At 40.2% G+C, this 26603-nt stretch overlaps 1 protein-coding gene across 1 annotated transcript in view; it reads left to right on the top strand.

The window, feature by feature from the left end:
* Window positions 1–635: 635 nt before the first annotated feature.
* cadm4 (cell adhesion molecule 4) overlaps window positions 636–26603 on the top strand; it is a 115169-nt gene continuing 89201 nt past the window's right edge. Inside the window, exon 1 of the mRNA XM_057339509.1 lies at window positions 636–896. Within this exon, the coding sequence (XP_057195492.1) occupies window positions 821–896 (76 nt within the window). The 5' untranslated portion in view covers window positions 636–820. The remainder of the gene's footprint in view (window positions 897–26603) is intronic.

Genomic DNA, 26603 nt, shown 5'->3' with positions numbered 1-26603 from the left:
TCAGCGTTTGTAATTCTCTTATTGATCAGATGGTGTCGCTAAATACAAACATTATTCTGCCAATTATTATCAGATTCTTTCCTTTCTAATTACGCCAGTGAACTGAGCTTGAGACAAAGATATTGAAGTCGTGCTATGAGCGGTTTCATGGCAGCTTGGCCGCTAATGATCGTGTAACTTCTGTTCGTCTTGTGTCAAATAGTTGAATGAATCACAATGAATGAACATAACTGCTCACAGAAACTGTCATTTAGCGCTGCCGATCCGCTGTCACATTACAGTATGAAACATATTAATCAAAAAGTAATTCTTCCAGTAAAAGCGAATTATATGCAGAGTTTCAGATATGCAATAAAAGTCGCTAAAAACTTTATTAATAGCTATTGTAATTCATCATGTTATCAACGTGAGTACCACATTTAGAGGCTCATTTAAAAGCGCAGTCTAGATGTTGTTAAAGTGCTATAAGGGTGGTTTATATAGCACATTGTATTTTTCATCATAATAACAACACGGTTATTTGTCTTTATTTTAAATTGCATTAATAAAACCCCGCCCACGATTGGGTGTGCGCCGGCCATTGCCAAATCCGATTGGTTGTGGGTGAGCCCAAGAAAAACCGGCCCTTCTACATTTCCACCTTTCATTCAGAGTAGTGACAGATTTAGCGAGTGTATGTGTGTGTATTAGTATGTAACACAAAACGATTGCAGCTAACAGTGGAGTTGAGAAAAGCCTCGTAGGTGCGAGCCTGCGCGCTCATGTTTTTCTAATTCCCATCCAAGGAAGAGGAATTAACAGAGAGAAGGGAATTACACAAATGATGGCATTTTCTTCTTTTTGGAAGTATTGCGCTCCTCTTTCTCTCCTGCTGCTCCTGTCCTGTTCGCACACAGGTAAGATGAATGCTTATTTAGCGCACTTTTGAAGTTAACCTGCCGGCATCATATAGGATTGAGAATGTGGAGAACTGTTTCTCCATTTACCAATGCTTTTCATTGCAGGAGGTAACGCTGTAGGGTAAATAACACACACCGGGGTGCACGCAGCCAAACGCACACTGGATTTAACTAATAGTGTTCGTGTACACACAGAAATCGTGTTTCCTTTTTCATAGATTGTTTGGTTCGCGAAGTGTTTGTGCAAAAGTGAAATCGCTTCCGCACTTGAATTAGTTTTCTCCAGAAAGTTCTTTCTGTTTACGTTTGTGAGATTGTTCGCGAGTGTGTAAGCAATTTAACGGCAAACGTTACTTACCGCTATTGGCGTATATTATTGGGAGTAGTTTGCGTCAGCCCTCTGCTGACTCCGTACGCTTCAGTATTGAAGAGAGTCGCTCAATTGGATGGGGTACATTCGTGTTATAGACGTACACGTACGCACATGCACGTATTCCTGTGTTGACACTCGCACCTCGCCTTGTTTAGATGTGGTGCGCTGTGAATTTTCTTTGTGCATACATAGAGTTTCAATTGTTATTGTTGCCGATGTCCTTCGTTGGGATTCAGCGCGACGCGCAGAGATCCCGAGGTGTACTTGTACGACCAATGCGGCAGTCAATGAAGGAGTGCATTTAGTTCTGTGTCATGGTAGTGGACTTGCGGAATTCGGGCTGTCCCGTAACAGCAACACACTCCTGTCTCAAATCCCAACACGGGCCGCGTATTACATGCTTGCCATCGCATGTTAAGTGCATCTGCTGTTGCCTTGGGATTTGGATGACAAGAGTGTCTCGATACTAGCCGGCCGTTTAATTCTTAGTTTCTAGCTGTGCCATCTGTTTGTGAAATGAGGCCCAAATTAATAACGATTAATCAGCAAGAGCTGAAAACGGCAACGAATGAGTCTGAAAAGAGAGTGAAGCGCAGAGTAATAGCGCCTTGATTCACTCGCACTCTATATTTATTTGACATTTATGGTAACTGACATTATTAGCATACGTATCTAGTTAAAATTCCGAAAGCATTCATCCATTGAAATTCAATAGCTGTTTGTGGTCTGAGCCAGATCCAGGTTTGCGCGTCTATTTGTTTGACACCGTCTAAAGTGGGTTTGTTTAAGGATGTGGAACTGAAGGCATTTATGCAATTGTCTGTACACAGCCATGCATGTATATCACTGTATGCGCTTGTGCCTGTAATACATTAGATTGTGTGTGGAATTTTGTAAGTGGTGTATGTATACATTGTTCAAATGGCATGACTGGTTGTTCATTTGGATCTTTGAGGTCAAGAGGGAGCTATGGAGACGACTGTCATTAATCTCTCCAGTGACAAGAGGTGAGGCAGGTGGAGGAAGACAACTGAACTGATTATCATGCCCCTTCGTCACATAAATCAATAGAGACTTTTGATACCAGATTCACGTCTATTTATTTCTACTACCAGAAAGAACCAATTTACCAGAGATGTGGCAAGAGAGATGACAAAGGGATGTGGTTAGGGGGAGATTATCTGATGTATACCATCTGAAGCAGAATGAATAAGAAATAGGAAGGAGAAATAGGAGAAAATGAATATACTGTAGGGTGGAGGGATAATGATAACAAGATGACACGTAGTGAAACTACCTGATCTCTCACAGGAATTGGAAGAACGTGCGATAAAAGGTGTGTGTCTCTGTGTGTCAGGTTTTGCCTACAAAAAAAATGCTTGATACTAAAAATGTCTTGGTGAAAATTGTAAAATGTAGAAACGTTCAGGGGTAGGTACAGTATAGAGTAACTATTGTTATTGTGGAAACAATGGAAGTCAATGAACAGTCCGTGTACATTTTTGGTTTTTGGGGTGGTCCTGAGAATAAAAAAAGATAATAATGTTAGCCTGGTAGCAATGAAAGATTTATACATTCTCAGTAATATAGTGTAGTGTGTAGGCACGCGCGTGCGTGTGTGTGTGTGTTAATTTCCCACCCCCCACCACAACAAATTCAGAATATACTAGAAACAGTGACTGTGTGTGTGTGTCCCTTGGGCATAAGCCTGCAGTCTCATATTGTGTGTTCCATCTGAAGCCCTCTTCCACTGTTTGTTGCTCTCTCATTGTTTCTCTCTCTCTCTCTCTGCACGGCCTTTTTTGCAGGGACTGACACACATGAACACGCACGCTCACAGTAAATGGCTGCAACTGCGCCAGTCGCATTCTGCATGCTGCATTCTGCGCCCGTCCTCTCCCATCACTGCTGCTCTCATTGGGCCTGCACAGTTAATCATCTATTTGTTTATTCGATGGCAAGCAATATGAGAGTCATTCGTTTGAATCTGTTTTCATCATTTGTTGGGACTCTGTCAATGTTGCTTGTGCTGGAGGGCCAAATTGCCTCCTAATTAGAACCACAGTGCAAAAATGGCAGTGCTGTTTAAGAACATTTGTATGGATCGTACCTTTTTATTCAAATATCTGACATTACAGTTGTAGTCGTTGCCTTATTATACAGCTTTCCGTGGTTAAAGGTTAAGAAACAGCCATTGTTAAAACTATACAGGAGGCAGAATGTTTGATTTATTGGTCTTATTTGTAAAACAAGAACAGGGCTTTTGAGCAGCTTCTGTAAGATCACAAATAGCCTTATTCCAATGTGTATTACAATACAAATGCTCTTCTGCATGTAAAGGTAGTTCTCTACCAGCACTCGCATCATATTGGTAGAAGCTATAGGATTAACCTTTTTTAGTTGTATTGCATGAAATACTGAATTTGGTATTTTCACTTGTCACTTTGTTCTGTAATGCCACGAGGAAGCCTTTATCTTAAGCCAAGGTTTATCCTTTGATTCCAGCCTATGGTTGTGTAATTCCCTCAGTAAAATAAAAATGTTGACATTTAATTTAAGTAGAAGCACCACCTACCCGTGTGCTGAAAAAAGACTGTGGCAAAGCCTTCGGGTAGCTATCTATTTTTATTTTAATTTCACAGTGAACGCTGAATCCTGGTTTACACATTTAGAAATACACAAGATGGAAGAACTAGCATCTTTCTCGTATCACTTTAATACACAACGGCACTATAAACAGATGTTCATTTAGAGACATAGAACCTACTGTTACATAATGTCACGGCATGCAGACAGAAACACCGTTCTTTTGCTTTGATCTTAAAGGCCCACTGCAATGCCTTTGAACGTGCATGATTTGATATGTTGTCGTAATTTCAACTGAAAAATGCAGAGAACGCGAGACATATTGAGTGCCCCCTCCCCCTTTTAAAGTAACCAATAGCATTTCGTTTAGAGCACAGTCAGCCTCAGCCAGGCAAAGCTGCATTTAACAGCGTGATAGCCACAGTGACAGTAGTGTAAAGGAGCAGGTATGGTCCGTCCGTCGGTCCGTGATGCGTGCAACAGCGCATGCGCGAGAAAAGTGCACTAGTCCACTAGGGGTAAATACAAACACAGAAAGGGTGCAGTGTGCCGGTGTCGAAGAAGAACGATACAAAACCAACACGCTGAAACCAAGAATAGTAAGCTAGGAAACATATCCTTATCCATACGGTTTGGTTTTTGTTCTTGTTGTCTTGCTGTTTACTCGGATTGTTTGCATTGGCGAATGACTTCCTCTATCATTAATTTGCAGTTGGTCTGTGAATGACGCGACTCAGCGCTGCCCTCTGACCAGTGTTGGGTGTAACTAGTTACTAAGTAATTAGTTACTGTAATTTAATGACTTTTCCCTTGAAAAAGTAAAGTAAGGGATTACTCGAATTTTTTCTGTAATTTAATTACAGTTACTTCTGATGTAATTAAACTAAATACTTTGTGTAATATGTGTGTGCGCAGAAGAGGAATTTACATCAAAATTCAAAGTCTAACTTTAAAATACGTGCTTTAATGTATAATTCTCACATATGTAATTAATAATAATACTTTATGTAGTTTTATATTATTTATTTGTATGAATTAAAAGAGCCGTTTCATGTCTATCCTTGAATCACTTAACTCATCAAGGTTGATGTAGGATATAGAAAGTAATAAGTAATTAAATACTTTTTGAAGAGAGTAACTTGTACAGTAATCTAATTACATTATCGAATGTGTAATTAGTAACTAGTAATTAATTTAAACACTTAATTAAACACTGCCTCTGACGGTCTGGTAGAGCACACATACTCATTCCACATACTCATACTCATTGGTTCCAAAATGAGATAAGGTTTGTTTTGATTTAAGCCATAATAACTCAAAAATACAGCTAACTAACACAATAAAACCATGATAACATAATAAAAATCATGATTTTTGAAAAATATCATCTCATTTTGGAACCAAACTCTTCATACTGTGTAGACTTGAAACGGGTTAGATACATTTTGTTTTCTCAGCGGATTTGCCCGTATGATCAGGCATATGATCAGCTTTGCGCTATAGTGTCTCTCTTAACCGGAGGACACTCGCGTGCAACTGGTCACGTGACACTAATGCGAAATTAAGACTTTAATGTAAATGTTTACACTGTCTGCTCTGGATCATCCCCTATCTCCCATCTAGTGCATTATATGTCATTCACCATGTAGGACATAATTAATGTGCGAACAAGTGGCTGATATGAGGCGCCACTTCCGCAGCTCTGCTAGTGAAGAGGGTGGGACTCTTTGAATTCCAAAGCGAATTTGATTGGACAAGAACTTTGACGAGAGGCTGAAGTGTAGCGTGATGCCATGGAATTTCTAGATTTGTTTGAGCGCCCGTGCCAGACTGTCAGTTTTGAACAGTTATATTTCCTAGATGCAATTTTTGTCAGCGCTTAATAGCATATCAGTTTATTGATGTCCTTAAGGCGCTCTCATTTTTAATAAAAGGAAAAAAACATTTATTTGATTTCACTGGGTCTTTAATATTGCCTCTCCTACTGGACGCGTTGAACGCCTCCTGCGCACTTCTGAAAAAAGTTAAGGACAGGGAGAAATGCCCAGTTGAATGAATTCATCATAGTGTTTTATGGCGTAGTCGTGCAGGCTGGGTATGTCGCAGGTGGCGTGCCTCGCTAACTGTATTTCACCGTAATTATCTCCAATCTGATTCAACTGATTAGACACTCCTTTAATTTTTTCGTTCGGTCTCATTGCCTGCCCGCGGTCACCCGCATTAGATGCTCTTCTTTATGTTTCATTTCAGAGCTTAAGTGCTTCATTGAGAAATAGCTTATGCAGGAGTGTCGTTTCAAATGACAGAGAAGATGAATCAGACGCCACTCCGTCATGTCACATACAGACGTTATTAAGGCCCGCAGCGCTACGCATTGCTATAATTAAACTAAAACTCTTTCATGTCTCCCAAAAGAATGTCTAGACCATTATTTTAATGAAACCCACTCGAAGAGATGCATCAATTAAAAAACCTTATTTTTTAGGGTTATCGCTCTGAAGCCGTTTCTGCTGTTTGCTTTGATTGAATCGAGGCTCGTTCATTGTGGGAATTTAAGTGCTTGCACTCTGATAGGGATGTGAATTATTGAAACGCGCCTATTTATATTGGACCCGGTTTGGTGAGACGACACAACCTTGCTAGACGCAAGCTGTCAATAATTCAGCTTCAAACTTTTATAGTTCTGAAGTGCAGACAGATTCTGATCTAATTTTTCTTCCTGTTGTCCTGTGAGATGTCTGAGAGTGGCACATTTGTCGTCTGGGGCCTGACATCTTCCTCAGTGTAGAGAATAAGACTTCAGAATTACAATGCGTTATTTCTCAGCACCTTTACAGCATTATTGAGAGAGCCAAATAGAAGTTGTCATCAATCTGCAATCTCTGCCACTGGTTCCTAATGGATACTGAGATGAATTGTAGTTTAATAGTTCTCCTGCAATATTCCTAAATCATAAGGAAACTTTCTATTTGTCTGCCTCGTCTGATAATGTTCCTGCGCCCTGAGCTATGGTGATCTTTCGGGTCTGTTCTCTCGTTTTTAAGCCAGTAAACCAACATGTGAAACGCTTATGAGAAAAGTCTCGGCAGTGTAGAAGGAGAAAGAAATCAAACACTAAGCTTTAGGAGATAAAAAGAAAGGCGGAGAAAGAGACCTAAGTGTTGTGGTTGATGCCACAGAGGTGAACATTCCTCTGTATAGGGGATATTGTTGTCATGACTTTGCAAACTCTCTGGCTTGTTTAACAACCCCTTAATTCATGTCTCCTCTCTTCGTTCTCTCGCTGTCCTATAATTCCTTTGACTCATCCCTCCACCTGTCTCCAAGACTCCCATTCCGTGCCCACATGTGGTAAAGGTCCCTGGCTTTTGCGGTAATTACAGGACTTTGAGTGGCACTAAAGCCCTCGCTAGGTTTGATTGGATGAAGGGCCCATTAGAACTAAAATGGGCCCCGGCTCCAGATGGAGTGCGTGTGAAAGGCTTTGTGGCTTCTTGAGAGGGCGACTAATGCCGCCCGCACCGATTACATTATGTGGAGAGCGTGGAGGTGATAATGAGGCTCTGGACGAGCAGAGAGGACAGGAGTGAGCAGCCCTACTCAGGACAGGTGTGTGTGTGTGTGTGTGTGTGACGTGTCAGAGCACATCCTCATGCGAGGAGAGAGAGAGAGTGGATTTTTTCATATATTTTTCCCTCTTTGTATATGTTGTTTTGTTTAGAAATGCTAAAACTGAAGGCTTGTGTACAATCATTACAAGTTACCATGGTAACTATGGTTTCTAGCAAAATAACAGTTCTATGTTTCATTTTGTATCATTAATAAGGACGAAACGTATCTGTCTGTGTCAGTGTGTCTAAAGGAACATGTTGACCTACGTTACTGCAGAAAATTTGTATTATTTATTTGTAATTGCATGGAAAACAGAGGTCAGGACTGTCTTCCGCATTTCCATTTATTTTTTCTATGGACCCAAGTCATATGAATTAGGAAAGGCTCATATAAGGTTAGTAAACCATGACAGAATTTTTATTTTTGGGTGAACTGTCCCTTTAAAGTAGGCCACAAGAAGATCCCAGCAACTACACTACACAGTTCAATGGGCCGTGGAAAAAAAGAGCAAAATGGGAAGTGTAAGAGGCAGGACTGCACTGGACGCTATTTAAGAGAGTGAAGAGCGGCAGTCGGAGGGAGGAAAAACAAATAAATGAGCCTCTGAAGGATCTGGGGGAAGAAAGAGCAACAGCAGAGTGCAAAAGAATCTGTATCCAGTGAGAAGATTAAAGACAGCATTGGGGAGAAAAAGTGTAGAACAAAGTGAAGAAGAAAGACAGGGAGTGAGGGGGAAAAGGAACACAAACTAAGTGGAAACTAGGACTTCTGTACTGTCCGTGACTGTCACAAACAAAACACTGCAAAAGTGGGAACAAATGATCAATGAGGACATTTTACTGCAAGCCACCCACCCATCAGGAGCTGAGTGGCAGGTCAGGGGGGAAGCGCTAACACACGCACACAAACACAATTACATTTTCCTCCCAGTCTTCTGCTCTCACTGATATGCGAGCTCAATGGCGTGCTAGTAAATGAGAAGTGCCGCTTTGATATCAGGAGAGGACCTGATTGAAAACCATCAGATAACGGGTAAATTGAAAGGAACGGCATACAAACAAATTGTTTTCACGAGCGCTCTTGCTGTCATACGCACTGCTGTTGTGGATCAAGGGTCACACTCGGAAGAACATACCGTGGACAGTTAAAGGGATGGTTCACCCAAAAATGAAAATTCTGTCATTTTACACCTGTATGACTTTCTTCCGTAAAACACAAAAGATGACATTTTGAAGAACCAAACCATGGCGGTACCCATTGACTTGAGTTGGTTTTGTGTCCACACAATAGAAGTGAATGAGTTCCACCACTTTTAGGTTACCAACATTCTTCAAAATATCTTCTTTTGTGTTCTGCGGAAGAAAGAAAGTTACACAAGTTTGAAATGACAAGAAGGTGAGAAAATAATGACAGAATTTTCATTTTTGGGTAAACTATCCCTTTAATAGCGCCCCACAGAGAAAATATCAAAAAGATAGAATATAGATTGGGCACATAGGGTTTGATAAAACCTGGATCAGAGAAAAAAAAATCCCAGCATCAGGAGTTGCAGCCGCCGGCACGATCCGACACTGCAGTATCAACCCAATAGCGACCCCTTCCCAAACCGAGAACAATGAATTCGTGCTTAAGCACGAGCCTTTGATCTTGGCTAATTAGTAAGTGGTAAATAAATCTTCATTAGCCGTAATGAATTTACACTACGAAACAACAAACATCAAAAAGTTGCCGTTAATTCCGCAATTAAAATCTAAAAGCACGGCTGGAGGATGGGGCAACACTTGCGATTACGCGCCCGCCATGTTGTTTAGACTTCTTATTGTTCGCTAAAAACCACAGCAGAGACCGCGAGGTCATCCTGTTGTTCTGGCGATGTGGAGAGTTTGTCCTTCCAGCGCTGGCAGGCAGAATTGGCCCCGGTTCTCCAATAGCAGGAGATTACTCTATCTAACAATGGATTATGTTTCCGAGATTGTCTCGGTTTGAGGGTGGTGCAAGACATCCCGGACCGCCGAACTTGAGGGTTGCTGATTGCGGGAACTCAACTTCAGGGAGCTCTTGTGAGAATGGAAAAAGGAGACACAAAATAAGTAGTGCTAGATTTTTAGCGAGCGCAGGAGTGACTGGCCCTGCAGGTGGTTTTGGAAGATGCATTTTCTGTTCCCCGATACCAAACCTGGAGCTCTCGGCAATCTCAGAGCTCATTTGAAAGAAAAACGCCGATGAGGAAGGTCCCCGCTGTCTTGCCTATAATCACATTGCTGCGCAAACTGTTGTATTAACGGTAATTTTTCGTAGCAAACAAATTTTTGTGAGACTCATATTTGAGATGAATGTCAGTCAGAGATTGTAGCACCTCAGGCAGGGGCGGATTAAGGTGGTCAGGGGCCCCCCTTAGGTGGCTTTCAGGTGCCTTTCACGCATGCAGTTTAGTTCGGAACGGGGCAGAGTTTGCATGAAAAATCGCCAGGATAAGCTCACGCAGCTCAGTGGTAAGAGCATTGCTTTAACAACGCAAGGTTGTGGGTTCGATCCCAGGGGATTGCACATACCTATGTATAAATGTATAGGATAATGCAATGTAAGTCGCTTTGGATAAAAGCGTCTGCCAAATGCATAAATGTAAATGTAAATGTACCAAACCCTGCGCATCCGCTTTAGCCTATTACAATGTACTTACTATAAATCATATGTAAGAGATGATAGCGTTGGTAATTTACCTTGGATTTGAGCAAGAGTGAGCCTGCATTGTTTTGTGCATTGCGAGAGGAATTAGAGCAGCAAATGAATGGTAATACAATGTTTACAGATTTAAAAATAGTCCTGATAAATAGTCTGTTTGCAAGCAGCAGAAAGCTCTGTAAGCGAACATACAGTAAGACCAAGTGTTGTTTACGCTGCGCTACGCATAATAGCATCAAGTGAATAAAAAACACAATATATATTGACTCGTGTTCTGTTTACTATCATGTGTCATGCACGTTCGTGATGAAGTAAGATGAATGCAAACGCACCAGGGTTCGATAGAATCAAGCTGAGACACAAAACCAATGCTGTGAGGGACGTCGGGAACAATCGAACTTGGATACATTTACATTTTATTTATTTGGCAGACTCTTTTATCCAAAGCGACTTACATTGCATTGTACTATACATTTTGTTTCTGACTACGTGCAATCCCCTGGGATCGAACCCATAACCTTAGCATTGCTAGCGCCATGCTCTAACCACTGAGCCACAGAAAAGCTATGTACACATTGAGACAGCAAATACTACAGTGCGTTTCCTCTACATTCCTGGTTTCTTAGTAATGGCAAACACCAGGAGAGCACAAGCTCCAACCCCTAAAAACGCCTCGTTCGATCTTTACTGAGATTCAAACCACTGTGCATTACATAAACTGTGTATAAAACAAAGCCATAATTAAAAACCAACCTGTATAATATGAGTGTCATTGTGGAATAACTCCTTGAAATATTACAGATGAGCTAACTGCTGCAACAGCTAAGGATCCCACTGCAGTTGTTTCAACCACAGCACCGATGTTAGCCAATGCGAGCTGCCAGTCCTCCTGCTGCTATCTTGGTCACGTTGTTCTTTTAACCTTTGTATTTTCCGTTTTTGTGCTCCACTGTACTTTCTTTCAGACATTTTGCCACTATGCCGTCTAGCAGTGACGTAAATGAAAATGAATGACTGATTCATGAGTGATTTCACCAGGAGCTGATTAGACAGATGTGACCCAAATGTCACGTCTATCCAATCACCGGCTTGTTTTTTGTTTTATATCCTATGGGCCAATGAGGGTCTATTATTTTGTTCGCGCTGAAGTAAATTTAAAATAAAAAATCTGGCCAATCGGAGGCCCCTAAACAGGTGGGGCCCCTAGGCTGCATGCAGCCTAGGCAAGCCTGTGCGTTAATCCGCGCCTGACCTCAGGGAAGAGAGGAATCAGTCAGTATATACCACTTTAATTACCCATGATTCCGCTTCACGTTATCTGTGTGTTCAACTAATGAAGCTCGGAGGAACACAACTCTCCGCTACAGGAAATTGTCCAATTAAAAAAAGATTGCTTATATGCTCGAAGATGGATTGGAGGAGATGACAGCAATTTATGTGCATGGATATTAAAAATATTAGAGTTAAAACAATCTTAGGTGATTAAGAATCTGGTTTATGGCTCTTAGGATGGTCATGTTAATCTTCACTTGTACATCCAGATGCGGTCGCACAATCGGGGGGTTTAATCACGTCACCTTGTTTTGAACCATTTATATAAATCTCTCCTAGAACGCTGGAAATGGCAGCTCTTGTCTCTCGCCTGGGAGGAAAAATGAGGCTGCTGATCTGACATCTGTAGATTTTTTTATATAGTGTTTAGACAATCTTCCCTCTTACTCCATCTTTGCTTCGGCCCTCTTCTATTTTGTCCATTACATACTCATACACACTTGCACACCTACAGATCGATGCCATGCATATTCATCACTCATTTCTCTCCCGTGGGAGGTTATGATGTAGTATCAGTAAGGTAAGAGAAGGTGATTTTAAAGTAATGGCCATGGGCTATGCTTTGTAGGAGAACCCGTGTGTATATTCGACAGGAGCTCTGGAGCAGGGCACTCAGTCCAGGTGTCCAGGTTTGACGCCTGTGGCTGTTCAGTGCTGATTTGCATAAAGAAAATCTGTTGTGCTTTTATTCCCCCGCCCTTTCTTACGCTTTAAAGCGTAAGAAAATACATACCTCATAAAATACAAATTTGAGGTTTGTGGCCAATTTTTAGTCAATTTCTATCAGCTGTGAGGCCATCTTTATGCTCTTCTTGACGTTTCGTTTAACATTGAGCAAAAATAAGCTTTTTAAATGTGCTTTTTTCTGACTAAGGAATAGGAAATGCATTAAACGCAGAGGGGTAGCCTGGTCTATTTTTGTTTCTGTTCTAGTATTTCTCTCTTTGGGATTTTCTTAAACTTTCCTCACCTATCTCTCTATTTCTATTCCCAAATTGTACAGTTTGTGCAGGACTGCATTTTTCTTATAGATCGTTTCTATTTTTGCCCATTGACATTTCCTGTGCCCTTTAATCCCCCATCATACTTTACTGTATCTCCTGCGGTCTTTTTCACTTGTTGTACTCTCGCTTTCGAAACTTTCGCTTTTCCTCTCAGCACGTCTTCCTGTTTTCCGTCCCCCTGCATTTGGAGTCACCACACAGCATGGGCTGATGTCCACCGGGAGCTCTTCAAGCGCAGCAGTGGGACGTTTAAACCTATTTACTCCCATGAATGTTTAATTTTCTCATCTCTCTGCATTATCGTAATGCTGAAGAATATAAAGCAGACATATCTATCCTTATCTCTTTTCCCTCAAATTTATTTATTTTTCTGCAAAGGCTAGTTTATCTCTTCATCTATTATATATTGCTCTCTATTTCTTTCTCTCTATTGGGCAATATCTTAATATAAGTTTTATGTGTATATAGCTAAGCACTGACTGGTTCTATATGGCTCTATGGGTAATATGCTCTTATGGACGCAAGCAGTCATTGGCACAGCAGCGTGCATCCTGCATGTCATTATAATGCCTCAGTCATTCATGCGTGCCCACATACCCTTTTATGCTCATTCACACACTCACTATTTCCAACACGCAGTATCACAGGATGAATATATTAAAGATATTTGCATCTGCCACTCTTATAAATCAGTGTTGACTAGAGGTAGAGAGAAGGCAGTGCCTTTATTTGATTTAAGCTATACAAGCCAGTTGGTCTGCTGTTCAGGAACCTGAATTTTTAAATCATTAGAGAGATTCAGGGATGTGAAATTAACCTTTAAATCTAAATAATAATGGCTGAAAATTCTCCTTTTAAAGTTGAAGCATTTGACATAAATACTATATATGGCAAGCAGTGGTTATGCTCTGGAAATAAATGTGCCCTCATAAAGGTAAAATAAATGCACTTGTAAATCTATTCAAGGGGTAAATGTTGTCCCACTGAAACATTTTCTGACACTGTTTAAGATATATGTACATATATCACAAAACCCTTTACAAGGTGATAAACAGAACAATATAAACCTCAGCCCTCCAATAAAACGGTTTGAAATCTGAAAATAAGAGCTCGCTAAACATCCACTTGTACAAAAAATCCCAACAGACCAAAACCATTCAGATATTGACATAGCTACAGTGAGGAACAATATATTTTATACATACTGTATATTTTCATGAACAAACAAAACATATTTTTTGTTACTCAGAGAATGAGGCATCCTCAAAATGGTTATTTTGTTACTGCTTTATAAAACTTATCAACGTTTTATGAAACCTTTTACTCGCACATGCTGTACTGACAAAGACACAAGCTTATCTTTCTTATGGTGTCATGTTATGCACACCGTCCAAGTCCAGGAGGCCTGAAGTTGAAGTACATCACACACTCCCACGGCCCACATGCTGGACGAACACACTAACACACTGCCATGCTGTCATAATGTTGGCTATGGTAAGTGATGATTCCACCAGGAGGTTTAACACTAGCCAGAGGGTTTTTCAGTTTTTTAGTCACTCCCACCCCCATTTTTCATACAGCATCTCACAGCTCGGCTCTCCCTATATCAACCCTATGCATTTCTATCTGTCTCAGGGCTAACTCGCACCCTGTTGTACTTTGCCAACCCCTTCTTTCAGATGAGCGTATAGGCGGAGACTGAAAACAGGAGGAAAAGCAGAAAAGGTCTTAATGTGTGTGTGTGTGTGAATAAGGGGCCTAACAGAAAGCCTTGGAAGCAGGCGGCAACACACGTTTTCTGGCTTTGAATTAATCCTATTGATTACACTGCTGAGATCTGGGTTGTGACACAGTTGTTATTGCTTTGAGTTTGCGATATTAATAAAAAACTGAGACGGGGAGAGGAGGCTGAAAAGATGGAGAAAAAAAAATCAATGCAGCGGCTCATGAGGTAATTAAAAGAAGCAATGGACGGCATTGAAGGCTTTATTAGAGGCTCTCGGTAAAATGACTATTATTACGCAAACAGCTCCAGCAACACAGGCCTTTGTGTTTAGGAAGTAATTGCCCCTGCAATGGATTCAGATTCTCAACAATGTTGTTTTTCGTGAGCAATCGGAGACAAGAGAACGGGGTGGGGGCTACTTGATGCAAAGGGCACCTCTTCTGAATGCCCTGCTGTCAATATCCGAATTAATCACCTAATCGTTTTCCACAGAGCAAATGTACTTTCATGTTCTCAATTACTCCCTGTTTTCCAGCATGCTGTATTCATGAAGATGTTGTGGAAGATCGGCTTGTTGGATTCGTATTAGCAGTTAGCGCATAGCCTCTGACACAAAGGACAGCTGTGGGCTTTAATTCATTTGCAGTTTGCAAAAGTCTAACCATGACAAAATAGAGCCAAAGAGAGTCTAACCCTCAATGGATCTGCGATATAAAAACATTACGTCATTGACCAAGTACAAAAATACGAAAAATAGGCCAAACTCACAGATTAGAGATCTGACAACAGACACTTTGGAGAAAAAGCCGCCTGCATGTGAAATGATTCAGGTCTAAGCATATCTAATAAATGCGCTGGCACGTAAAGATATCTTGTCGGAAAGAAACTCGTGTGTTTGGGTGATGAGACAAGACGTGTGCACTCACACTAGAAAAACATTACAGGCAGAGAGATTCAAATGTTATTGCAAATTCTGCTTAATAGTCAGTAAAATACAGTGAAATATTACACACGTTTGCTTATCATACTCTTTTGGAGATACTGGCTAATGAAGACCGTGTCAGACAGATAACACTCATGTACCCGTCTACCAATTTGAGTAACCAATACAGTTACCCAACAACACTTTTAGAGGCATTTTTTGTCATTGTTTTATTTGTAAATTGCCACTAAATATTTTAAGGGAGCAATGTTCAGATTTTAGCGGCATCTAGCGGTGAGGTTGCAAATTGCAACCAACTTCTCACTCCAGGCCGTAGGTCCGACGCAGAAGTAAAAAACACGCTTTAGCCTGACATAGCTGATATGCTTCAGCACACCCCACAACCCTAATATAGGACAAGCGGTATAGAGTTTTTTATTTTATTTTATTAACATTTGATATGCACATTCTGATTAGTAATGCAAATAAGCGCTTGACAAAGCTTGCTATTACCCTAAATGTGTTTTATTATGCTTCTGCAAAGTTTATGAAGTTCAGATTAGCTTCATGTAAATGGTTTTTACTGCTGTAATCACGAGCATTTACTATGATTTATTGTGTTCTAATGTGCCTGCAATCAGAAGTGGTTTCACTTTTCACGTGTCCATATGGCCATCATTATGGTTCGATGTGAGTTGTAGAACATATTATTGCTTTGTATGATTAGAAATGATTAACTGTTTCCAGTACTGTTTTGTTTTATTTGTAATTTTTATTTCCAGCTACACACCACACCAGTTTGTGTCATCCGAAGACATTGTATTAGGATAGAACTAAATCTAAGTCTGCTGTAGCTCTAACCGCCTAACCAGAGTGCCGTCTCATTAAATAAGGATAATAGACCTTCAGCAGTTCAGATTAAAGACAAAGTTTAAGTTTATCTTGAGATTTTCAAATGCATAGTGTCCAATGTTCTTAAATTAAAAACTAACTAATATAATTGTTTTGTTATTACACCTAGTAGACTTTCTCTCGTAGGGATCTACTAACAGTTATTATTGCAGTTGTTATTAAAGAGATCTTTAGTTTAACAAAGATTGAAGAAACCATGCCGTAGAAGACTTAATCGGATTCCTTTTATCACAGGTTCCATTTGACGATGGTGCTCATGGGTGTAGCATAAGCTGTCATTTCCCATCCTTGCACCCTCCTCTTGTCACTTCCCAATTTTCGCATCCTCTCTTGACGGTTGCTGTCAGTAAGCGAGTTGGCAAAAAGGCCAACAACTGAAGATGCTCAGTCGCGGTTCTGTGTCGCTACACTTTAATGTGAACTGCCCTTGAGAAGGACAGAGAGGCTTTTATCCATGAAAGGAGAAGCATATCAAGGCCTCCACCGATGCTTGTTTTTTCACATATGAGCAACTTCGCAGTTTTGTGAAATATTTCTCTAGCAGGTAAAGCAGATGGTGTCAGAACCTCAGCACAATGGCAACACACACACCTGGCATATACAGTATTGTGTTACCAGTGACATACTGTATATGTGGTCAAAATTCACTAAAGAAAAAGTGAAGCTCAGTTCTTAGAAAATATAGCATGGTTTGATATTTTGAATCTAATGCAGTGACACTCAGCCATTTGTATTTGGGACTGATGTTTAAAAATGTCCATACTTTTTTGCGGTCATTGTTATCATCATAGATATTGGTTTTGAGTATGGCCGGGTACAGGAAGTTGGTAATTTACAGCCAACTGTATTTTATGATATTAAGTTGCAATCTGTAACCTTTTTTTGTTTATAAATACAAAAGTTATTGAGCGTGTGCATTAAAAATCAGAGTTTAAAACTTTGTCCTTATCATACCTTGATTCACAGCGATAAGTTTAAAGGTGGGGCAACAAGCTATTTCATGCATTCTGACTTCTTTACACTGATAAACACGCTGGCTTCCCAGTGCTAAAAGATGCTGACATGAACCGCACGCGGTAAGTGAAACTGAGTCATGTGTCTGTGTTTTGTTGGCAATCACCGCGTACATGCATTATGTAAACTACACAACCTTGCAGTGAATCAACACTTATGCAGGGATAATGCGATGATGTATTGTGTGCTCGTACTTTAGTTCTGCCCACTGCACTGCACTGCACGTCTTCAGGAGGTCGACTGTTTTCAGAAATAATTGTACTGCTGTCTTTTATAAATGTGATCAAACTAAATACTCTTCGAAGTATGCAGTACTACTCTATAGGTACTCAATATTAATATGAGATTGGTAGAAACTGTGTGTTACCTCCGCTTTAATATTGATTTAAAAGTTGAGGTTTTGGGTCAGATTTTGCTGGATATGTCAGTTTGACATCATTTGACTGCACGTGAAGATAAGTATGCAAGTAACCTTCAATTTTATGTTACAAAAATGTTATGTTACAAACTTATGACTTGCAGCTTTATTGAATCAGACTGTTAATGATCACATTTATAAAAGGGATCATTTTATCATAGTTTGATCACATTTATAAAAGACGGATATAGCCGTACGATTATTTCTGAGCTTGTTACCCCTTTACTCATTCGGTTCCCCTGTGGTGGAATGAACTGCCAGCCTCCATCCGAACTGCAGCATCCTTCACAACTTTCAAAAAACCGATCAAAACATAACTGTTCCGCATTTATTTGACTAACAATAACTGTCTGTCTTGTGTCAAAAAAAAAATTCTCTCCCTTGCTTACTCGAGCTTTAATCCTCCTAGTAGCATGGCCTTGGAAGCTAACGGTACTGTTTAACGTGCTAACAAAATGTTTATATGCTACCTACTTGTAAGTCACTTTGGATAAAAGCGTCCGTCAAATGAATAAATGTAAATGTAATGACAACAATGCTTTCCTGTCCCCAGATAACACTTATGCTGGTGAACGGTGTTCTTGTAAGCGAGTCATTTCCAGGTTGCATATCCTCTTCAGTGTTACCCTCGTCGGCCTGTTCAAAGAGGGTATAACAAGCCTGAGAAAGTATAAAGAAGCAAAGAAATCGTAATGAGACGATCCGAAAAAACAGGCCAAAATACATAACCACGCCTGTATTACAGTATCAGAGTGAGTCATCAGCACTTCCTGTTCTCATCCTAGTTCCACACACCTTATCACAACTACTCATTTGCACCCATACAGTATATACGATCTTCAGATGGTAGAAAAGCAACGCGTGCACACACTTCTCCGGCCCCGTTAAGTAAAACAGAGAGAGGCTAATGCATTTGGATTTGGCACTGTGCAAATTCATCGCCGCTCCTCAGACGTGACCCACTTTATCTGAAGTGGAGCCCCATCCGTTCTGCTGAGAATCTATCACCATTAGAGCTCGGCTCTTCAGTCCCACTGCCTTGTGGTGTTATAGAGACTCACATATACACAAATGCACACAGTTTGTGTCAGCCCAGGGGGGTGCAATCATGTCCCGCTACAGGGGATGGAAAAGTGACAGAAAGAAGAGACACAGATGTGTGTGTGTTTCAGTATGGTCTGCCAGCCAGCGAGTGTTTGGGGCCTGGAGTTTCCTTGGTAAATGGAGGATGTCCTGAAATACTCTGTGCAGAAGGGGTTTGTTTAAATGAAGAATGTGTGTTTTAGCAGTTTATCCCAGTTCTGTGTACTTGTGTGTTTAGCACGATGAGGCGTAAAGAAGACGGATTATGCCGTATATGAGAGGACAGGATAAACAGATTTAGGGGATGGAAAAATATGAGTTGAAGATCAGAAGAGGAGAGACTTAGGATGAAGGAAACTTAGGAACGAGAGCAAAAGTTAAAAAGGAAATGTTAAACTGTGAGGGGAACAAGAGATACTTTGCCACAGATTAAAATGACTCCTCCTGACTACTTAATAATTAGAGATTACTACTGAAAGAGAGAGAGAGAGAGAGAAGTGTCAGAGGTGTCAGAGGAAATGCGTGTGCTTTAAAAGAAAGGGTGGTAGCCAGGGGCGTCGCACCCGTGGGGGATGTGAGTGTTTTAACACCCACAGTTTTCCCGGTGAGAGGGTTCAACACCCGCACTTTTTGAGTTTTTCCGCAGTTTTGCACAAACGCCTTACAGCAGTTGCTCCTCCGTTTCTCTGGCCGCTCTGTGTCTGCTCTCGCTGCGGCTGCCTCCTCTCCCCTCCCTCTCAAACATGACACCGGCTTTGAGTGTGACAGGCTGATGATTGCCTGTTCTGCCTTAAGTCCCGCCTCTCTTGGTGTGTTAGATTTATCGGTCAGCTCGTGCTGAGGAGGCGGGAATTTATGGTTATGGTTATTTACATCTCCCTTTTCCAGGTACTTTGAATGAGTGTTTATGCTTTTGAGGTTTTTAAATAAGCTTGATATGTGTTTGGGAAGATATTCTGTTTATGTTTTGTTGACATGTCGAGTGTTTTCTGTATTATATTTCGTTTTTTAGACTAATACTAATTGCTAATTGGGATATTGTTCAGCAGCTAGCTAAATTCGGTTATGTATGTGGCATGCAATGTATAAAGTAACTGTGATGAAGAAGGCAGGGAATTGACGAGGAGGAGGGACACATTGTCATTGTTAAGCAGTGTATATATGGGTTTATTGCCAGTGCAATTGATTTAGATATTTTGAGCATTGTTTGTTGATTAGCTGAATACTTTTGTGGATACTTACCTGTTGTGTTTGATTGTACCTGTTGAGGAGAAAAAAGTGAGAAATGATGTCATTGTTTGCATACCTGTTGAAGAACTATGAAAGAAAAGTGTATATTATTTTAATGTTTAAAAACAGTAAATTGTTACATTATTTATACCACCAGAGAAAAAGCTTTGTGTGGGCGTTTTTTTTGTTTGTTTGTTTTTTTATATCTCCCCTTTTCAAGGTGCAAGTAAGCCAAATTTAGCAGTCTCAGTCACAGTCCTGTCAGACCCATGTCACTATCAAGCCTACCACCGAGTGTGTTTTTATACTTTTCTAGAATCACTCATTTAAATGGGAAGCTTTTTATATCTTGTATGTTATACCATTTGTACCCTTCTGTCATTGTAATCATCGTTTTTATTGTTAACAAACAAACCACATCCATCCCCCGCACTTTTGAAAAGCTTGCTACGCCCCTGGTGGTAGTGGAAATAAGAAAGATGGGAAAAGATGTGATCGTTGTAATATGAAGTCAGGGGATCGTGAAAAAATAAAACTAACAAAAACGAAACAGCAGGCGGGTGATGTATATGGAAAAGAAAGATGGAATTTCGTTTTCACACATAAGGGTTTGTTTCGGAACCTGGTGCGTTTTCCCTCTTGGTTAGGTTCGTTTAGGCATATGTGAACACGGCAATACGCCTTTTTCACATGACGTCACGCATCTTCCGTGCTGCCGTGAAGCAGTGTATCATTACTTCCGCTAGCACTCCAGTTCATAAGGTAGCGGTAATGCACATATAAGCTGATTTGCCAACCGCCAGTAAAACTCAAGAAGAAGAAGTTACTTCCAATAGCGCCTCAGAATGGAGTTTACCAAGTGGCTTGCACATCTGCCACAAATACGACTAGATGATGTACAACGTCTTGCAGACAAATTTTCGCTAAAGACAAGATCAAAGCAAGAGAAAGGATACAAATTCTTCGTTGAACAGTACCTGTTTGATTATGAAGGTAAGTGTTTTGTTTTCTTTTTGTGTTAGCGAAGGTGCTAGGATAAGTACTTGACTACGTGTTCTGTCAGTTTTTTTTCTCACTGTTGTTAAATTCCAGCGCGACGGCAAAACGGAAGTTCTTCTTCTTCTTCTTCTTCTTCTTCTTGTTTGTTGCAAGACGGATGTTATGATACACTGCTTTGCAAAAGGCGGAAGTTAAGTGATGTCATTGTGAAAAGGGCGTATCGCGCTAGGATCCGCCCCAAAACAATCGCTCCGAGACCGCCTGAACAAGGTGGTCTCAGCCCGATTGCAAACGAACTCTGGAGCTATTCGCTGGACGTGTGAAAGCCATCCGACCCAATGGACCAACGAACCAGACTGCATCAAAATGTATGATGGGTAATTACGTAAAATTGCGTGACGCAAAAGGGATTGTTTTGCTAATGGCTCACTGTAACAATGTTCAAAGTAAGTAAGGAAGGAAGGTAGGCTGGAACCGACGAACGTTAAACCTAACTTTTAATAAAATAAACAAACAACAAACCGAAAGTAAAGTGCCGACAGCTCCCTCACGGTCGACTGCCGGCCACACAAACACAACAAAACATAACATAAAATCCAGGCCTGGTTCTCTCTCATCCTTCTCCTCCTTTTATGCTTCCAGAGCTCCGCCGTGAGAGACACGAGACCGGTGCAACGCGCAGCTGACGCTCATTATCACTCGCGTTACCGGCCGGAAAATAAACAGATGCACTCTGACCAATAGAAGGAGAGTTTACTCGCACGTGACTTGTATTAACAAAGTTTGGTCAGTTTGGAAATATTGCCTTGTGAATGCGAACCGAACTAAAATAAATTTCAATATTGTAGCGATTTAACCCCCAGTTTCGGAACAAAGCAATCGATACACAGGTGTGAAAACACAGGAGCTGATTAATGAGATTTAATACAGGTGGTAATATCACATACGTGTTTCAGGAGCTAATAGAGAGAATGTCGTATATCAGAATAATGATCCTAATAAAAGTTGCAACGAGAAGGCCCGTGCTCAGTTTACTTTTTCTTCCTTTGAATCACATTTCAAAGAGTTTGGAATCTATTGCTGTAAGCCAGTGGTTGTCAACTGGTTGGCTGTTTGATAAGGTTGTGCAAACAGGAGAAAAACAGAAATGCAGCTAACATGGTCATTCAAGGATAGAAAAATACATATATTTTTCTGTACATAGTTTTATAATCAAATTATTCATGCTTTTCTGTGTTTGATTTTTGAAAGCACGTATATTTTGTGCCGAAACCATTTCGGTTCAATATTTAGTTACTTCTTGATTTTAAACCACCTGCTTTAAGCTACTGATGAGAGTTTAGCACTCTCGGATTTGTTTAAAGCATTTTTAAATCCATTTCTACTGAAATCCGCTCATTTCCTCCCGGATTCCATGCAGGTCTATGAACAAACAGAACTCTCGTGCTTCTTTAATGATTGTACAGTGGGTTTAATAGTTTTACAGGAGAAATAAAGATGCAGAGAGGATGTGGGAGGTGAACGGTTAGAGAGGGAACAGCAGGTGTTACGGAGATCGGAGATGAGAGATCTGATTATTATGATCGTGTTGATGACGCCGCTGATGAGCGAGAAGATTCAGACAGGAAGAGAGAGAGAAAAGACTGATTAGAATTTGAAAGGCGAGTTGATGGCCACTTCTTTTCCTCTGAGGTATGAAGCCTTGTCAACCTTTTTTGCTCTCTTTCTTTTAGTCACACACACAGGTGTTTACTAAATCTATACCTGTGTGACGAATGTCAAATGCAAGCCACTTCCTGACCTTTCACTGTTGTGTTTCAGAGTGTGAAATGGATACATGTCTGCACAGGAAACGAATCATGAATGCTGATGGACATGCAAACTTGCATCATTACTGACATTTTCACAGGAACGGTGTGCAGATATATTTATTCAAAATCTGTATGCTTGTGCATAGTAATAAGGTGATGCTCTGGAGATATATGTCATTATAAAACAAAAACTGTGTGTGTGTGTGTGTGTAGCTTGTCCTCTCATTCAGATTCAGAGTTTGATTCTGGATCTGATGATGTGCTGCTGAGATGCTGTAAATACAGGTAGGCATTGGGGAATTATGAAGAAACTAGAATGCAGGTTAATTAGGTATTTGTTTTCAGAGAGATGTATCGAATGACAATCAAGCTGGCCAGTTGTTTGATCATTTAGCAGGACTGTGTGGGATGATAAGGTGTACTTTTTTCATTTGACTGACAGCTATGGGACACATTATGGATCTTAATAGAAAGATAATGAAGTGCACTGAGTATAGGCTACCTCTTGATTTGGCAAATAAAAGTCCATACTTTTAGACAAAGCTAATTATGATTACTACACTGTGATGCTAGAAAATGTACAAAACATTGTTGCAGTTGAGATGTCCCCAAATGGACGTTTTGTCAGATTTACCTTATATCGTGGAATGTTTTGTTCCTTAAGAATAGCTAAGCACACCCACTGACAAACACATTCGCTGCACTAGTAGATGATGATGATGATATATTCGCCCCTATATAGTTCTGATCTATTTACTCTCTCCTTTATTCCCGGTACACAGCAGATCATTTTTCCCCTTGTGCTTGTTCTTTCTGTACTTGACGACTTTAAAGTATCTGTCTGACACTGAATTAAGCTGAGTTGTGAATCACTATAGAATTGCTGAGAAATAGTGTGCAAGCACTGCATATTGTCAGTGGGAAAAATATGACAAAAATGTTGCTTTTTAATTCATTTTAATTTGAGTGCAGCTATAATCGATCTATATACTAACAGCGTGCCTGAATTTTCATTTTTCATTGTGACCGAAAATTTCAAAGCTGTTTTTGAAATTCTTCTATACTAAATAATGCACATTTAATAAATGATATAAACTTCTATTTTGGATGTATGGCACGTTGAATAGGTTGTGTATTGCATCACTTTTTTCAAATACTGGTTTTAACTTCCACTTTCTCTTTAAAACTTTTAAAAAAGGGACTTTTTATCCACTCTGTTTTCTGCTGCTTTCATTATGTCTTATTAGCTATCTCCTACTCTCTCGAATGTCATCATTCCTTCCCCCTCCTCTTTTAAATTTATTTTCATTTTCTTTATCTCTTTAAAGTCTTGGCTGGAGATAGCTGGAGGTGACTCACACCGGTACACATGTTTCCTGTGTAGGAGGCAGCGGAAAGTCCTGTGAAATTGTGAAAAATGTCAGATGTTTTCAGGCCTGTGATTGGCCTGTTTCAAAAGGAGGTCACTTTCACTTTCAGTGTGATACAGAAAGTCCCCAGACTCCCCACATTAGCCCCCCTGCATCACCCTTCCTGCACTGACCGTAAAAGATGCAAAAAAACAGAACAAGAAATACGAATATGAGAACCTTTGTGGTAAAGGAATGACATTTTATATTCTTTCAGCTGTCCCTCTGTTGTTGGCTTTCATGATGCAAGTATGTGAAATGTTCGCCCGAATCCTGTGAGTTCAGGATTACTACCTCACGTGTTCACACGTGTCATCTTGGTACTCCTGCAGATAAGGCTTCAGGAACCCACCACAGACCGCGTACAGCCCAGGGCCTTACAAAACGAGAGAACTATTTACCTTAGACTAGATGGAGGTCTTTCTTTTTCGGTTTATGGCACATCAAGCCTTGGCAACTGATTGAGGCTTACAGTGCTGTTTTACTCTTCCCAGAATTCTCTCTTAATATTGATGGAGGCCAATAAACCAAAGTCATTTCCCTTGCTGCGTCGCTTTGTCTGAGTGCTGGCCTTAAAATAAATCACTTAAGTGTAGTGTGAAATTCACAACCAGACTTTTTGGAGCGTTTTGGTCTACTCGCTGTGTTACCTTTTTGTATTTTACCAAATCCTCACAGTTCGCAGTTATTTAAACCAGACAAATTTGATAATATTTGAATATTGATTTGCAAGTATTTCATGCACAATAAATCCAGGGTAAGTCATTTTAAATGTTAAGTGAAACATTTTTTTTACTAAATTATTTAAAACATTGAAATTGCTCAAAAACATTAAAGGTGCTGTGTATCATTTTTTTGGAGGATCTATTGACAGAAATTCAATATAATATACATAACTTTGTCTTCAGGGGTGTATAAAGAGCTTACATAATAAAGCGTTATGTTTTTATTACCTTAGAATGAGCTATTTCTATTTATATACACCGCATGTCCCCTTACATTGAATTCGCCATGTTGTATACCGTAGCCCAAAACAGACAAACTGCTCTACGGAGCGCGTTTCATAAATACTTTATCTCCTTCAGGAAAGAATCGAAAAAGTAAAGACATCTTAGTTCTTTGTCCGCCACTGTAGTGCTTCGAAAGCAAGGGGTTGAGTGAGCCATTAGCTGCATTACGCAACCTCATATGCCGCTAAATTTCATACACTGGACCTTTAAGAAAAAAGCTTTAATATCATTTGTTTGCATTTGCTTTATGTATTGTTGTCTTGTTATACATCTAATAAAATGCATATGCTTAATGTTTAAAAAAATCAGAACGGTTATTAGTACAATCGCAATGCAGATTTGTTATTTAGTCAAATTTATATAAACACAGAATACAGAGTATCACACATTAGTGCACATAAGCATTAAAAGCTAAAGGAATTAATAGGTAGACGGATAACTCTCAGCAGGAACTTCTTTTACTTTCTCTTTTAAGCAGATGAGTCTTCAGGCATGTGAGAGAGAAGACTTTAAGTGTGAACGCTTTGAATTTGTTCTGTTTTTAATTGAGGATTTTCTTTTTTTTTTCACTTGCTGACGATAGGGTTGAGAAAGGAGAGAAAATAATGAGGCAAAGAGGGCACATGGGATTTGAAAATAGCTGCACTCCAACACGTCACCCTTGAGCTCTTGTGCACACTGTTGACCAACTGTTGACCAAATTGCACATAAACTGAATGGTCAATTGTGTCTTGACTGGACTTGACTGTGTTGATGAGCAGATCAATCTAATAATGATGTCCCATAAGTTCTTTTTCACATTCTTGACTCTTAGACTGCCTTTCTTGAGATGACACATGTTGTACTAACCCTCTTCCATTTTTCTCTCTCTCTCTTGCTCTTTCTGATACTCTTTTTCACTTGGGTTGTTCATCCGTTTCACAATCTCTCTTTCTCCGACTGTGCTGTAGCTTGAGTTGTATTACTGTGTGGTGGAGAGATAAATCCTGTTGGCCAGTAGTGCTGATCACCGAGGCCGATAGTTCGGGTGGATTGGCCGTTAATTGCCGCTCTGAGCCGGATCTCCACAGGGAGGAGTTGGAATCTTGATCACTCTTTCTTTTTGTCCGTGCTTGTGATCGGATAAAGTCAGGGGGGTCTGATCCTGAGAAACCTCACACAGTCAATGCCTTCATACTGTAGGAATCGGTCGACCTGTTTTATAGGGAGCACAAAAAGAAGATTCTTTATGTTTCTGGATGCTATGCCATGAAACTGTGCTGTAAACAATGAATGTTGAAGAAAGTAATGATAAAGAAATGCAGTCAATTATGGACAAAAACTGTAAGGCTGCCAAACATTTGTACAGAGTAAACACTCTCATGTTATAATAGCTCTCATTGCTCTCATAATTAAAGCTGCATCCACTAGTCTGTGGAGCTTAACTTCAGGCCAGGCACGAACATCCGATGATGCCGTTTTTAGGAAAAATTATTGTGATAATCATTTTGTCATTTTAATCATTTTTAATCTCATAAGGCTAAATTCAGGTCATTATAATTACAAAATGTAAGTGGAAAAAGGAACGTTTCCAAACGCTCA

The sequence above is a fragment of the Triplophysa rosa genome, linkage group LG8, assembly GCF_024868665.1.
Source record: "Triplophysa rosa linkage group LG8, Trosa_1v2, whole genome shotgun sequence".
In the NCBI taxonomy this organism is placed as follows: domain Eukaryota; kingdom Metazoa; phylum Chordata; class Actinopteri; order Cypriniformes; family Nemacheilidae; genus Triplophysa; species Triplophysa rosa.
The sequence above is the reverse complement of the archived record's forward strand: the minus strand, read 5'-3'. Positions and strand labels throughout refer to the sequence as shown.